Consider the following 16,841-nt stretch of genomic DNA (forward strand, 5'->3'; position numbering starts at 1 on the left):
GCCACTGTCTGCTAGTCTTTAGCTTATTTAGGGCCGTCTGCTGCTCCCTGATATTATCTGTTGGGGAGTAGCAACTTGTAAACCACTCCATGGCCAGGAAGGGTTAAAGCTTTTTGAAAATACATATAGTTTTGACCTCTGAGTCATCATGTCCAATCAGACAATCAGCAAAACCCAGAAGATTACATTGATTCTTTTGAACATTCCTGGTGCCAATTGCTGGTCTTTGGTCCTAGTTATCTATATGAACTAGGATCAGGAAATTCCTTTAACTTCTGTTAAATTCCACAGGGTCAATTTGTTTCCTCCAAACCCAATGTAGATTCTAGCCAAAAAATTGCACTGAAGTTTTATGAATACTGAGTCATTGAGGTTCCTCTCAGCTCCCATGATTGGCATGCAAATTAACTCAGGGGCAAGAACTAAAGGGCTAGAGGAAGACAGCAGAACCACCTTTCTCTCTCTTATTCCACATTACAGATTTCATTATGCATATCTGCCAACAACAAAATCACTGACTTGCATAGTGTATTCTGGCCAATATAAACTTCGTTGATTTCTCTACATAGATTGCACTCTTTGCTCCTGGTTTTCCCTTCTGGGGCCAATTAGAATAACAAAATCCTTCTTCCCTGTGATAATCCTTCAGATATTTGAAGGTAGCTATCACTTGCCTTCTAAGTTTCTTCTTGCCCACAGTAAACATGTCCAATTACTTCAAATAGCATGATTTTGAGACTCTTTACCAACCTGGTCTCCCTCCTCTAGACACATTTCAGTTTATCAATGATTTTCCTAATGTGGTGGCCAGAACTGAACGCACTCCTGTAGATATGTAACCGGGACAGAAAATAGTGGGACCCTTACCTTCCTTATTCTGGTCCCTCCTAATACAATGTCAGATTGAGTTAATTTCAGGTTGTTTATTCCTGCTGCATCATACTTTTAATTCCCTTTGATTTCCCCCTAGATCTTTTTCAGACAGACTTCTACATAGCCATGCCTCCCCCATATTGTGCTTGTGACATGTAACGCAAGTACAGGACTTTAAATAGAAAAAAAAAATTACTTAACCTTACTAGGTTAGGCATATTATTCTCGTCTGTTGAGATCTCTTTGAATGCTAACTCAGTCCTCCAACATGTTAGCAAGCTTTTCCAGCTGCTTAACATCTGTAAATTTATTAAGTATACTACCCTAAGTCAGAGGTTGGCATATATAGGTGGCATCTGACCAGCAGCACTCCTGAGTGTGACCAGACCTAGATGAAAGTGTAGTTGGGAAACGTTTAACAAAATAAATAAAGACACAATAAAGCATGGGTGATATTATTATGTGATTTTTTAAGTCAATGTGGCCCACAAGGAGCCTCATCCATGGTTTAGTACCCCCTCCCTCCCCCAACCTTTCTACTTGAGTAAGTCATTGATGTAAGTCATTGGTATGCATACATATATACGTATACATATATGTGTATGTACACACATAGCTATGTATGTACATGTGTGTCTGTGTGTCTTTAACAAGAAAGGACTAAGGACAGATTCCTGGGGCACTCCTCTAGAAACTTCCCTATAGTTGAACTTAATACATTAATGGCTGTTCTTTAAAATCATTCAACCAGTTCTGAGTCTACCCAACTGTACTATTAGCTAACCACTTCTCTCAATCTTATTCACAAATATTACAGGAGAAAACCCTATACTTAGACAACCCCTTCCCTGTTCCTACATACTCATGAAAAGCTCTTATCTCATGCCTTAATCCTTTGCTGCCTAGTATTTCTAAAACCTGTTGAGCAGGCTGAGTCCTCCTGTCAGATATCTCTCTCGCCTCAAACAGAGAAACATAAGAGATTAACCAAGGGTTCCTTTATTTAAAGGCTATTCTGGACCTGCTGAGAGCATCTGAGATATCTTGCCCCCTTAAGGCCATCCTGTACACACCAGTCTGCTGAGGGTGCTTTGGAAACATCAATCCCATGAAGGGTATGCTGGAGCCAGCTGATTGTTAAATGTTCAAGGAAAGCATTTACACCTCGGAATTTAGAGAATATTGTGAATTAGGGATTAATCTATAGTTATGCTGATTATCTAGAATTCAGAAAATGGAGAAAATATTAATAATGAATATTAAACCTAAAAGTATGTCATAGACACACATTTATTTTGGAGAGCCAATTGTTAAACATTTACCAGCACACCCCTGAATGAAGGTATTCTTCAGAGTCCAGTCTCCTGGGGCAGATCAATAGCCTGCACCCTTCCATGTGAGAAAGAACAAGTCTGAAATCAGATCCTTGCTGCTCTTTGATTGACAGAGAAACTTACTCTTCCTGCTCTTTTTCCCTCCCCCATCAAGTGAAGCAGACATTTTTCACACACAAGGCCATGACAGCATTCCCATACCTTTACAATATACTTAGGGAATGGGGAGGGGGGTGGGGACGGAAAGAGGAGAAGAGAAATCACTGCAAGGAATTATCTAGTTCCTGCTTCCCGGTTCTGGTTCACTGTTTACAGTGATGAAATCACGGATCTTGTCCTGGACTTGGGGAGGGTAGAGAGGGAGGCATGTTCAAGTCAGGGGCACTGGGTGGGTGTGGGCGGAGGGTACAGGAGTGTCGTAATCTTGTCTGCCCTATATATGGTTTCCAGGGCTCCAGGTTCCCCATTGCCCTCTTGCATCTTCTGTAGTTGCCAGCATGGCCAAGGTTCCAGGAATATTGATATCACTGGGCCTGTGCTGGGCTTTGGCACTTGCTCACCCACTGTGAGTACAATCAGTGTAGGGAGTCAGCCGGTCAGGGAGGGTACCTGAGGGAGTGGGGGTGGTATTTTAGATAGCAGGGTGGAAAGGGTGCAAGTGAAGTATGAAGGGAAGGATTGGAGCTGTAGGGAAGGGTTAGGGTTAGGATTCAAGATCCCTGATCTCTCTCTAGGGTCCCCCAGCTGCAGACAGAAACTGGAAAGGGAAATGGAACAGAACGGCATCCAGATGAGATTGGTGAGGGCATCACATCTGTTTGTCTGTCCTCGTCTCTGGGTCTCTCTAGCTCTGTCTTTTCCCCCATCTGAATATTCATCTAGCAGTCTATCTATATATTTATGGTCTGTTGCTCTGTCCTAGTTTTCACGTCTCCAATTTGTCTGTCCATCCAAGTCTCTGTTGGTATGCCTGTCTATTTACATCTTTGTTTGTCCATCTAGGTTCCTGTCTGTCTGTCTGCCTCCACCTCTGTTCCCATCTCACTGTATTTCTATAAATGGGTAAATCATTATGCCACCTTTGGGTGCCATCTCCAGTTGTCCCCATCTATATCTTGTCACTGGACCCAGATGGTTCTGTGAAACTGGTAACCTTGCACAGCCCTGCAAGACTGAAATCCAATTTGCTGCACATCAAGACATCACCTTCCCAATGTCATGGTCCTCTTTGAGAATGAAGAACAAATAATAATTTCTATAACGCCTCACACCTGATTTTGTCTCTCCTCGCTAGGCCGTTGTTCTGAAGATTGGGGTTTTGACGCAGTAACCTTGGATGACTCTGGGAACATGAATTTCTTCAAAGGTTTGGGCATCAGGGCTGGGACATTTGGTGGCAAGAGATGGAGATGATAGGGGGTGGGTTAGAGATCGAAATGGGTAGGAATTGTGATATGGGTGTTGGCAGGTTCTAGATGGAGTCAAAGATGAGAGCACTTGAAGATCATAGATATGTTTGAGGGTTAGGAGGGTAGGAGGAAGATGAAGCTATTTGGGAGATCAGAAATAAAATGTTCAGGGTTCAGATGTGTAGGAATGTAAAGGCATAGATGAAGTGCTCAGGGGAAGAGAGGAAGGAATTTGGGGGACTGTGAGCTGTAGATGGGGCCTTTTTGTCCTGAGGATTGAACTACCTCTGGGTCTTTTATCTTGAGAAAGTCCCTTGAGGATGGACTCTAGGACCCCATGTGAGTTCTTTCCCTGTCCCACACTGCCATCAGGTGAGTCTGTATGGAAGAATCACAATGGATCCCAGGAGCTGATCTCAGGAACCTGGCCAGAGGTTGAGGTCCCTGTGGACGCTGCCTTCCGCCTGCACCACAAAGCCAGGCCTGAGCTCCATGATGGTGTATATTTGATCAAGGTAAAGCAGGTTGGGGCAGAAAGGGGGAAAAGAACAGAAGAGAAAGGAAAGCTGTGAGGATTACAGGGAATGGGAACTAATAGGGACAGAGGAGAGAATCAAAAAAGCAGAGCTTCTCCTCCCCCTAGGACTGTGTGTGCTAGCAGAACAGTGCTCAGGCAGACATGGTGAAGAGGTGTGTGTGTGTGTGGGGGCTCTATGTGTGTGTATACATGGAGGGGAGGGCATAAGGTTTGAGGGTACAGCCAGTCTAAGGGTATTTTTGTGTGTATGTGTTAGGGTGATAAAGTCTGGGTGTACATTGCTGAGAAGCTGAAGGCTGGGTACCCGAGACTCCTCCAGAAAGAATTCCCTGGAGTTCCATCCCCGGTGGATGCAACTGTGGAGTGTCACCCAGGGGAATGCCAGGAGGAGGGGATTCTCTTCTTCCAAGGTTGGCTTGAGGAGTGGGATCCAATGACCTTGACTGATGTGGGGGAGGGATCTAGGCAGGGCCCTGCCACATGTTAGGGGATGTTAATAACAGGTATGGGGGTGTCCTTGATAGATGTAGGAGGGTATCTCTGACAGACAGAGGGGAGAGTGATGTCCCTGACAGATGTGGTGGGGTCTGGGGCTGGCAGGTAATGGGACATGGTTCTTGGACCTGAGCACTGGAAAGGTGAAGAAGCGACCGTGGGAACACCTGAAGTGCTCTTCAGCCCTTCGCTGGCTTGGCCGCTATTACTGCTTCCAGGGCAGCAAATTCCAACGTTTTAACCCTGGGACAGGGGAAGTACCCCCACACTACCCCCGGGATGTCCGTGATTACTTCATGAATTGCCCTGGGAGAGGTATGAAACCTACCCACTATGATTCTCCTTGACCCCATGATCCTTCCTGGCTCCTACACACCTGATTACTTGCCCCATGACTTTATGTTTTTTCTTGGCCCCCACATCCATTGACCTCTGTGACTTCATCTGGTCCTATTACTCCTATGACCTCATTAATTCTCCTTCCTTGTCCCAGCCTCACACTATCTTCCCCCTTTGGGCCCCCATCCTTCACCCCACAAGACCCAAGAAACCCCCTTGACCCTGAATCTGACCTCTGTACATGTGTGACCTCCCCCTCTGCTACTCAGGTCATGGACAAAGGAATGCATCTATGACCCCTTGCAGCCCAGATTTTGTGTTCTCTGCTTTTGTTTCTGATGAACACGGTGCCACGTATGGCTTTAGAGGTGAGAACCTTGGTAATGCAAGCCTCCCCGGTGACTTCTTTCCCATTTCTGGGCCCCCTCCATTATTTTGGGGACTTGTCTCCCAACCCTGGCCCTCATGCTATTGCTGGGATCTCTAATTCCTGAGGTTCCCCCCTATTTCTAGGATTCTCTTACCCATTCCTGAGTTCAACACCTCTCTCTGGGCCACTTCTCTGTCTTTGATATCCATCTTCCATCATTAGGACCCCTCTCTTAGCTTTTCTTCCATCTTCCATTCCCAGGATACTTCACTAGGGAACTTCTCCTCCCCTCCCCCAACCCGATCTCTTGCCACTATCCCACTGTGCCCATGCTGTGTGTCCCACCGATATCCTGCCTGTGTCCTGTCAGGAATTCTCTATGTCCCTCTCTGAGTCAGTCTTCCACATGTCTTCCCTATTTCCTTATGGCCTCTAGGCCCCATGCCAGTAGGAGAGCAGTCTGACCCAGGACTAGTTTGTCTCCTAAGAGCTCAGCTCTTTTCTCAGCTATTATTAGCTGTGGGTTCCAAAACTCTTCTGAGTTCTCTCTTCCTAGGACTCAGTTCCAAAGGAGAAGGCCAGGGGGAGAGCTCCCTGGCCCCTACCCCCAGGTTGATCCTCAGTTCGGCACAGGCCCTGGCTTCTGAGGTTTCCTGAGAGTTTGTACTTTTTGTGCCTACAGGGACAACTGGGGGAAGAATGTCAGACACCCCCTTCCGCTCATGGGACAGAGGAGCTGTTAGTCCCACAGAGAAGACGTTTCTCTCTGAACTAAACTTTCTCTGCCCCGGGCCATTGTTCTGCTTCATCTTTCTCATCTCATGAACATCCTACCCAAGGCTGGCATATCTCCCTCTTCAGGGACAGAGGTCAAGCCTGCTTCTCTATGTGCAGACCCACATCGTCCCCACTGCCTACTTGCTATGAGCCCAGTAGGGGAGATAGCTATCACCCCAGTGACCACATAGGATCCTAGGGAGCACAGTGCAGGCACTAAAAAACACTGCCTCTGGAGTCAGAGGACCTGGGTTTGAATCTTGCTTCAGGGATTTGCTATCCATGTGACCTTGGCAAGTCCTTTCTTCCAGTTTCTTCTTTTTTGGGAGAGGGAGTAAGGGGAGGCAATTGAGGTTAAATGACTTGACTAGGGTCACATAGCTAGTAAATGTCTGGGGCCAAATTTGATCTCAGGTCCTCCTGGCTTCCAGGACTGTGCTCTAGCCACTTTGCTACCTAGCTGTCCTTTTAGGTTCTTCAAGAATAACATACCATTGGCAGAGATTGGGGGTGGGAAATTGTACTAGACAGGATTTAAGGTCTTTTTTTTTTCTTTTTTGGAGGGGGAAGGGCAGGGCAATTGGGGTTAAGTGACTTGCCCAAGGTCACATGGCTAGTAAGTGTGTTAAGTGTCTGAGGCCAGATTTGAACTCAGGTCCTCCTGACTCCAGAGCGGGTGCTCTATTTTCTGTGCCACCTAGCCGCCCTGATTTTACAGTCTTTCTTTCTCTGACCGCATATGCTTGCCTCATGAGCCTGGCCCTCTCCCAGGCCATGGCTCAGAATTTAGCTCTCTCACTCATGGCTTTAGACAGAAAAGGCAAATCATTTTACTCTTTCCTATATTCTTGGTCCTGACCTTGAATATGTGAATAAAAAGACAGCTATGGCTGCTGTAATGTATCAGTTCCTGAAGGCCATGATTATATTCCCAATTTGGCCACTTATGGCTGTGTCAGAGATGAAGGAATCCTTTGCCTCAGTTTCCCCCAAATGACCTGCAAGATCTAAACTGCAGTCTAGAGTTGAAAGGGACCTTAGCAATGGAGTCTAACTCTTTCCTTCTTCTCCTCTCCCATTTTACAGATGAAGAAAATAAAGTCCAGAGAAGTGAGCTAACCACAGCTAGAGAGGACACATAGGACTACAGATTTAAAGCTAGAAGGAAGCTTAGAGACCATGCAGTACAACCCCTTAATTTTACAGGTGGGGAAGCTGAGGCCCAGAGCATTTAAGGAACTTGCTCAAGGTCACACAAGCAAGCAGCTGCAGAACCAGATTTTGAACCCTCTTTATTCAGCTCCAAATCCACTCTATCCCCTGAACCACTCTATAATTTGAACGCAGGTTCTCTGACTACAAACCCAGCGCCCTTCCCACCGTATCACAGACAAGATCCTTTCTAGGTCACTGTCCATCTTCCCTACTGGGAAGCAATTTCTTGCAAAGAAACCCCAGCCCTCAGCTCCCATCCCACTCTTCTAACCTCTGTCCTCAAGTCTTCTGTGAGAATCAAAGATGAGAATCCAGGGATGGATTCTGATTGCTCTAAGTGGTCCAGCCAGTCTGCTACAGATTTTTCTTGGCTATAATTTCTCTTAGGGCAGAGGCCAAAGAGCCAAAGTAATTGTTAGCTCAGTCTCCAGGGAGGCTGGAGGCTGAAGGAGATTTTCTAGGAGCCTGTCTGCTATTGATACAAGGGGTAGAGCCAGGAAAAGACCAGAGATGCACAGCTCCAGTATCGCTGGCTCTCAGAGGGCAAAACTGACCAAGAATTCTCCCCATAGCATCTCTAGAGTGGCTTTTTAGCGTCTGCTTGGACAATTCAGTGGCAGGGCACTCACTGCCTCCTTAACCTGCCCATTTCATTTTGGGCCTACTCCAAAGGGCAGAAGTAGGAGCAGTGGACGAAAGCTTCAGGTTGGGAAGATTCCTAATGCATAGAGCTCTAGTCAGGAGGTCCTAATCTGTGGCTTTAAAGTTTGCAAAGAGCTATGATGCTATCTCATTTGATCCTTACAACAACCCCAGGAGGTGAGTGCTATTATTACCCAAATTTTACACAAGAGGAAACTGAGGCAGACAGCAGTTAGCTGACTTTCCCTGGGTTACATAACTAAGTAAGTATGTGAGTTGAGATGAAAACTCAAGTTTTCCTGACCTGAAGCCCTGGGGTCTAATTACCCATGAAGCCATCAAAGGTATAGCCTCAGCAGGTAGTGAGTTCTCCTTCAGTAGAGGTTTTGGAGCAAGGGTTGGGTGGTCACCAGGAGGGGATTCTTATTTTGGCATGAATTAGACTAGATGGCCTCTGAGGTCCCTTCCAGCTCTGGCATTCTGTGATTCTGCACTACCCCTGCATCTAGCCAGGTCTTTTTTTTTCTATCCCCCTTTTGTTCCCTGTATCCCTCGTATCCCATGGCCTCCCATGTCTGCCTATGTTCCTAGCATCATCTCACATTTCCCCTCTTCCCTTGTCATCTGACTCGCTGTCCTCAGGTCCCCTAGCCCTCACAGTAAGTGCTTAGCAAATGCTTTTCCAATCCATGTGTGCCCCCTAGCCATATCCAACACATTGTCAGCATCCCTACTATGCTATGTCCTTTCATATGTCACGTCTGTTATCTCAAATGTCTTCTTTTCCTCCGCTGGATATTTCCTGAAGGTTCCAGTTACTGGCGTCTGGACTCAAGGAGGGATGGCTGGCATAGTTGGCCCATTGCACACCACTGGCCACAGGGACCCTCAAGTGTGGATGCTGCCTTCTCTTGGGAGAAAAAGCTCTATCTGATTGAGGTATTGACCATAGGAAGGCAGAGGGGAAGGATTGAGGAAGGCCAAAGGGATACAAGGGAAGGATCAGAGGGAAAATCTGGGGCTTGTGTATAGTTGTCTATACTGCACCAATTTGTCAATCCCTACAGGGCACCCAGATCTACATCTTCCTGACAGATGGGGGTTACCGCCTGGTGAATGGGTATCCTAAGAAATTGCAAAAGGAATTGGGAAGTCCCTATGAGGTCAACCTTGATGCTGTGGATGCTGCCTTCACCTGCCCTGGATCATCTCAGCTCTATATTATCTCTGGTGAGAGCCCAGGGCAGGCAGGATGCTAGTGGGGTGTCTGTGCGTGTGTGTGTATGTGTGTGGTGATTGGGTACAAGAGGTTCTTTCAGAATGTTTCAGATTCTCTGGGACTTTGTCAGAGTCTCATCAGCTATGACAGGGTTTTCTTGAAGCCAGGCTATCCCAAGTGGTATCAAGCTTTTCTCCAATGTGGTAGAGCCTTCTGGGGTTGTGTAGCTACCTTCTGTGTAATATTGGTCTCTCCTGAGCTGTCAGGGTCCCCTGGCTGTGATATCATTCCTGGATCATAATGGGATCCTCCAGCTCGGAGAGGGGTCTCCATGAGAGTTGCTGAGATGCTTGGCCTCTTTCTTACAGGAAGACGAATGTGGCAGCTTGACCTCAAACTCGGTGGAAAGGACCCATGGACAGAGTTTCTGATACCCCATAACCATGTGGATGGGGCTTTGTGCAGACCTAATGAGCTCTACTTGGTTAGTGGCCCCAATGCATACCGTTACCGAGATGTTGAGGAACTCAGGGCTGCCAAAACCTCCCCTCCACCCCTAAGTGTGGCCTCCAGCTTACTGGGTTGCAGACAATGAGGAGACTTGGTCAGGCTTTCCTCCTCTTTAACATCCTCCACCAGGACTCTGATCTTGCACAATAAAACTTAGAAATTACTCTGTTTTGCATCTCTGTTCCACATTCATCTATCCATCCATTGTGTAACTAGATATGGTTCAACTTACAGACAGGAAGATCTGAATTTGAATCCTCCTTCTAACACTAACCTGCAGTGTGACCCTGGGCAAGTCGCTTAGCCTTTCTCAGTCTCAGTTTCTTCATCTATAAAATGGGGGTAGTAATTGCACCTACCTCACAAGGCAATTGTGAGGGTCAAATGAAATAATGCTGGTAGAATGCTTAACAAAACTTGAAATGCAATATAATTGCTAAACATTACTATCATTAATGGAAAGAGAACTGAATCCAGATGTGGATGACTTGATAGTCAGCTCTGCTACTTACTTGGGAAAGTCATTTAACTCTTCTGTGTTTCAGTTTCCTTCACCTGTAAAATGGGAGATTGGTCTAGATTATCTCAATGGGCCTTTCTAGATTTAAATCTGATGCTTTGATAATTGATTTGCTTATCCATCTATCTGTATATTCCACCTACACATCCATCCATCCATCCATCCATCCATCCATCCATCCATCCATCTGTTGACTTATTCATGTGTCCAGCCATCCACCTATTCGTTTCTTTGCAAAAACACATGACTGTGGCAGCTTTTCCCAATCCATTGGCATCTGTTGTTTCCCCTTTCATTTTTTGGCCATTATTGGATGCCTCAGAGAATTAGAAAAGAGGATGTTAATTGTCTGAGAGCATTTAACACAAAGGCCTGAGGCTGTTCTAATGTCACACTATAAGGGGGAAATTTTAAGACAATTATCTACTGGAAAAACACCAGAGACAAAAACCATTTCAAGCTCTAAAGAGTTTGTGCTTGCAATGTGAGCTCAGGAGGTAGGCTTCCTTTGGTTTGTCTAGGGTACTCCCCTCTTCCTCCCCCCCCCCCCGCCCAGGACTGAGTAATAACAACCAGATGATGCCAGAGATGACAAAGAAACACTCTGTAGTCACCAGGCTGAGGTCAGATATGCCTAGTAGAAAGGAGTAGAGAATGATTACTATGAGAACTGGATGGCAATGAAGAAAAGTCAACCTTCCTCCATAAGACATGGAAAACACTGCTCTGGAGAGATCTTTCCTAAAAAGTCACTGAGACTTGCCTAGTGAGCATTTGGCCAGATTAGGTGAGGGCGGTTGACATTGCAGACCTAGTACTAGGAATGGCAGCAGTGTAGGAAGGAGATGGCTGTTGCTTCATTTTTTATTTCATTGAATAAATGTATTCTAATACAGGGCTTTTAAAACTTTTTCTACTTGTGACCCCCCCCAATTTTTTTTTCCCAAGAAATTTTTAAGCAACTCTGGTATATTGGTATAAAATAAAATAGGTAAGCAAATCAAACATTTATTGATAACAAATCATAAAGAATTTTATTTTATAACAATTAATCGGTATATATAATTTTACCATTTATTAAAGATGAAAGCAAATTTTCATACTAATAGGATAGATGTGCTTGTTTATTTTTATGTAAAGAATTAAATCTTGGTGGATGTGGAGCATCTTCAATATTTTTTAATTGATTGATATTTTGATTTTATAATTGTCAGTGCCGAGAACACCACTTCACATAAATACGTAGTATAAAATGGCAAACATATTTTTAGGGCCATTTCAGAAATTGTTCAAAATTCTGTCCTAATTCCAAGCCAAAATTCATTTAACAATTTTTTTTAAGGAAACTCAAGTTTTAATCCCGTGTCACTTGATAACTTAGCAAATTCTTCTTGAATGTTTAATGGTGGCAGATGACTGATTTTTTAAAAATTTCAATTGGGTATGTATGGTTTATGAACCCAACTTAGTTTTTTAGAATCAAAATTTGAAGTGAAGTACTTTTGAAACTCTGTCTCCAGGCACTTCAGATGATCAATTATAATTCTTACAATTTAGTCTTTGGGAAGGTTATTTTCAATTATAAAATCATCTCTAGCTATAAACATTTCTAAAGAACCATTTTCTACCATATTCTTCCATATGTTAACTTTTTTAGTAAAACTTTCAATTTTATCTTTTAACATAAATGTTATAATTTTTTCATTGGAGCAATCTGTTTAAATCATTGTTTTTTGAAAATATCTGATAAATGACAGTTTTGAAAGAATTTTTAAAAAATTAACAAAATTAAATTTCTGCTCAACTTCATCTTTCAATTTCAATAATCTGAGCTTCACCCTCTTGAGGGCTACCTTACCTCTGCATGTAGTAATAAGCTTTCATAATCAGAGTCCATGTCTTTCCAAAGGTTTGAAAACAAATGACTGTTAAAGGCACAGCTTTTAATGAAGTTAATGATTTTGGTGGAATGTTGAAGCACGATATCTAATTCTGGGGATGTGCCCAGATGGATCATGCAGTGAGTAAAAGTGATAAGTTCATTGCCACCAGCTTTACAACTACAAATCCAACATTCTCACCCATCATTGCTCCCTCACCTTCTGTAGACTCCAACACAATTTTTCCACTGTAAATCTTCATATGAGAAAAATTAATCAACTTTAAGATATATATCCTCCCTCCTTGTGTGCTCTTCCAAAGTTTGACAAAATAATAATTCCTCATGTATGCTTCTTTCATGAACATATCTTATGTAAAGTAACAACTGTTCCATGTTATAAATATCAGTTGTTTCATCTAACTGAATTGCAAACTTTAGACTAACCATAAACCTGGTAACAAACTGGAACTGGTCATTATTAATTTCATAAATTCTTTTGGAAGCAGTATCATTCAATAAAAGAATTTTATGAATTTCATTCCCATGCTTTTTCTCATGAACTATTTTTGATATTTTAATAGTAGCAGGTAATACGAGGTCTTCTATTGTGTAGGGCTTTTGTGTTTTTGCAATTAAATAAGAAGTTTTGCAAGATGCAAGTAAATACTTTTCCTTGACAGTAACACATTTCTCAAAATGCTGTTTTTTATTTATTTGAATATTTAAAAAAATTCCTTCAGTTTATTGCAGTAAACTGCATGGTTGGTATTAAGATGTTTTAGTTTGATTTAGATTTCATGCTCTTCACAGCCAAACATTCATTACAAATTAAGCAAAGGGGTTTTCCCACACCATCACCATTATTAGAAGTAAATCCATATAGCAAAAATGATTCAACATATTTTCTTTTTCTTATCAATTTAGGTGTACTACAGCCTGGTAGCAAAGAATACTGCATTGTCATCAGTACTTTTGCCTTTTCAGTTTAAATTTAACCACTTATCCATAACCAAAAAATATTTTTATCTTAAAAAATAAATGAATATTACCAATACTTTCTCAAATAAATACTAACTTTAGAGTAGGAAATTACATTTATTTGTGCTTAATTTGAAAAGTTGATGTTCACTCTTACATACACATGCATACAGTGGCAATGGTGGAGAAATATTATTGAAGAGTTTTTGTCTTTATTTGCTGCAATTAAACACTTATTTTCTGTAAAAGAAGGAGATGATAGCAATTTTTAAAACCAAACATTCTGACACAATACAATCCAAAGATATACTAATCTGATACTTACCTGCTGAGGAATGACAGTAGGAAAATATTCAAAAGTTCAAACTAGAAACACCTTGGGTTCACTACATGTTTGATTTTGAATTAATTTTTGGTCATTTTGTGTTCAGAAACCTTTCACTGCTGTGGAATTTTTCTCAACCCCCACATTTAGTTACACAACTCTGTCGTGACCCATAGTTTAAGAAGCTTTGCTATATCTATGTGTAAGAATGAATAGTTCCTTCGGGACACATCAAGTTAGGAAAGAACTTCATTTGATAGACTCTGCATTAGGGTTGGCCGTATTCATACCTTAAACTGGACTGAATTTGGGCTGAGAACAAGAGGAGAGGGCTCAGGCAGGCTTCATTCACACAATCCTTCCTTTCATGTACTCCATGGTTCAATTACACTGACCTACTTGCAGTTCCTCAAAATGACACTTCATCTTCTTTTTTCTGTACTTTTGCCCACAATACCTTGACACTTCACCCTTGTCTGTTAGTTTTCCTGATTTCCTTCAGGACCCAGATAAATCCCACCTTCTTCAGGAGGTCTTTCCTGGTCTTCTGTTGTTTAGTCAATTTCAGTCATGTCCGACTCTCCGTGACCCCATTAGGGGTTTTCTTGGCAAAGATACTAGAGTGATTTGCCATTTTTTGCTCTGACTCATTTATACAGATGAGGAAATGGAGGCAAACAGGGTTAAGTGATTTGTCCAAGGTTATACAGTGTCTGAGGTCAAATCTGAACTCAGGAAGATGAGTTTTTCCTGACTCCAGACCTGGCAGCACCACCTTCCTGCCCTTTCCTGGTCTTCCAACCTGCTAATGTCTTTTATTTTCAGATTACTTTCTATGTACTCTGCATATGTCTTGTATATGCCTACTTATCTACATGTTGACTTCCCCATTCAAATGTGTACTTCTAGAGGCTGGCTGCTATTTTTGCTTTTCTCTGTAACTCCAGCAATTAACAGAGTGCCTGGAACACAGTAACTTCTTAATAAATGTAGTTGGTCCAGCAGCTTGAGCTCAAAGTGCCCTCTGGTGGTTCCTCAAACAGAGCAGCACTCTGAGCAGCTATTTTAATGCAGTTATTATCTGCCTGGAAAGTAGAGAAAGTACTGGTTGCCCTGTATATGGGAACGTACACTTTGCCCACCCTTTGCATGTGTACGTTTTTGACTTTTGTGTCAATGTAAAACAAGTGATCCTTGTTTTCCATCAGGACCAGGAAGTTACTGGCATCCTATAAGATCATATCAGACATGGAATTCACGCTTCATCAATACCCTTTACTATTGGGGCCTTCCCTCCTTCTGACTAAAAGGTGGACAGACACCCCACCTTTTCATATTCATCTATCCATTCATTTAAACACGAGTTCATATATCAATCTATCCACATACTAGTTTATTACTTTATCCTTCTACTTATATATACATATAACTGTGTGACCCTGGATAGGTCAATTAACCTATATTTTCCTCAGTTTCTCCAACTGTAAAATGGGGATAGTAATAGCATGTACCTCACAAAGTTATTGTAAAGATCAAATGAAACAATATTTGTGAAATGCTTGGCACAGTGCCTGCCACACAGTAGGCTCTATGTAAATGCTAGTTGTTGTTGTTCTATATATCCATCTACCTACTTCTCCTTTCATCCATTCATTGTTATTCCCATCCACTGATTTTTCTCTTCACTTATATGTTCATATACCTTTCCAACCCTTCATCCATCCATCCATCCATTGACCTATACCACCATCCACATAGCCATATATCTATTCATACCAGCATCCACTCCTTCAGGCATTGAACTGTACATCTATCTATCCATCTTTCTATCCATCCATCCATCTACCCATTTCACTTATTCATCCATTCATTTAACTATCCACCCATTTTTACATGTATCTATCCAACTATTCTTCTATGAACTCATCATCCACTCTTCTATCCATCTTTCAATTCACTTATGCATTTATTCATTTACCACCAATTCCACTAGACCAGGCTGACCACAGGACAAAGACTCTCACCAGTGGTTCAGTTTAGGGAAGATATAGGCAAACAAGGACTGCAAGGAGTCAGGTGGAATTAGTGTCTAGACTATCTATAGGATTGATTTCCCAGAAAGACTTGTGAAGATGGAGAGACTGGATCAAAATATAAATCCTTCCAAGCCAGGGAGCCAAGGACTTGGGGCAGGGGATGGCTTGACCTCATGCAACACTTTGCTTATACCTCTCTAATGCATTTATTAAACTGAGGCTGTGTAATTACTTCTGAAGCATGTTGCAGAGGGTATCCCTGTTGGTAGGAGTAGGCTGAGAACCCTTACAAGTTGTGATAGTAATGGCATTTAAAGATTCCCCTGTATTGGCTTGGTTTTCAAATTGATTGTGTTAAAACCCAGAGCTTGTTAATCCAACCTGTGGGATGGACTTGTTGATGTGAAAAGAAAGTCCTGAACTGGGAGGAGCTGGTGACGTAGATTTGGAGAGACAAGAGAGAGGCGGAAGACCATTTTTTGGAAGCAGCACCTCGTGGAGAGAGAGAGGCTGAGAGAATTGCTGGTGGCCGCTTTGAAATGCCCTGGACTTTTGAGACCTGCCCCCTGAGCTGCCAAGGACTGAGGAGACATGGCTGTTTTGCTGGTACTTTGTCTGTCTGTTTTGATGTTCTTTTGCCAGATTTGTCCACTGGTGAAAGACAGTCCTGTTGTTGAAGAAGTCCTGGAACCTGGCTTTTGGCTAAGAAGCCCTGAGACTGTCCTGCAGACAGAGAGTGAATACTGTCCACTGGTGAAGGACAGTGCTGTTGTTGCAGGGGTCTGGGAGCCTTTCTGTTGGTTCAGAAGCCCTGAAGAAGGATTTTCTGGTTGTATGTTTACAGAAATCCTGGGAGAGGGTTTTGCTAATGTTTTCAGGACTGTTCTACAGACAGAGGATGAATTAGTGAAGAGACTGGCAATGTATCTTGTGGCCTTGCTAAGCCTTGTCTCCCCAGGAACTAAGATTGCTGAGAACTTGCCTCATGTCAAGATGAAGAAAAGACCTCCATTTGGGTATTAAGTGCTGAGCTTAAACTTGATGTAACTCTGGGGTAGATTCAATTGTGATCCAGGGGTGGGGAACTTTTGACCTTTTTGTGTTCTATGGTTGAGCAAATGAATGTATTTTACTTATGTTTGGAAACTAATCTCCATTTGAGAAGAGGGGCTTTGTGGTGGACTTAATGAAGGTACAGCCTAGGGGGTGGAGAGGTATTTAGAACTGGGACTTTGTAATTGATTGAATGATTGGAAGATCCTGGAGTGGGGTAGTCCTTGGAGATTATTTAATCACACTTAGTAAATGCTGTATTTGGAATGATGTCATGTTTTGATCTTCTCTGTTCTTGTTTGGTCACTGAATAAAATGGAGAGCAC

The 16,841-nt window shown here is 42.8% G+C and overlaps 2 protein-coding genes across 4 annotated transcripts in view; one reads left to right on the plus strand and one right to left on the minus strand.

Annotated features, from left to right (window-relative positions):
- Positions 1–16,841, minus strand: part of ILK (integrin linked kinase) — a 491,171-nt gene that overhangs the window by 307,871 nt on the left and 166,459 nt on the right. The gene's annotated exons all lie outside the window — the stretch shown is intronic.
- Positions 2,388–9,885, plus strand: HPX (hemopexin). The gene is made up of 10 exons (XM_069107829.1): positions 2,388–2,772; positions 2,942–3,006; positions 3,502–3,573; positions 3,989–4,131; positions 4,411–4,564; positions 4,755–4,964; positions 5,258–5,356; positions 8,801–8,931; positions 9,060–9,222; positions 9,580–9,885. The coding sequence occupies exons 1-10, from the start codon at positions 2,705–2,707 to the stop codon at positions 9,804–9,806; spliced, it is 1,332 nt and encodes a 443-aa protein (XP_068963930.1). The 5' UTR covers positions 2,388–2,704; the 3' UTR covers positions 9,807–9,885.

This window comes from Petaurus breviceps, unplaced genomic scaffold (genome assembly GCF_028583685.1).
Source record: "Petaurus breviceps papuanus isolate PSGF00001 unplaced genomic scaffold, PetGlider_PUasm1.0 90294, whole genome shotgun sequence".
Taxonomy (NCBI): Eukaryota; Metazoa; Chordata; class Mammalia; order Diprotodontia; family Petauridae; genus Petaurus; species Petaurus breviceps.

Excerpts from the sequence above, each read along its gene's own strand:
- HPX (XM_069107829.1), top strand. The coding sequence starts at position 2,705 with ATGGCCAAGGTTCCAGGAATATTGATATCACTGGGCCTGTGCTGGGCT. Across the intron at positions 2,773-2,941 it reads TTGGCACTTGCTCACCCACT|GGTCCCCCAGCTGCAGACAG; the intron begins GTGAGTACAATC and ends ATCTCTCTCTAG. Across the intron at positions 4,132-4,410 it reads ATGGTGTATATTTGATCAAG|GGTGATAAAGTCTGGGTGTA; the intron begins GTAAAGCAGGTT and ends TGTATGTGTTAG.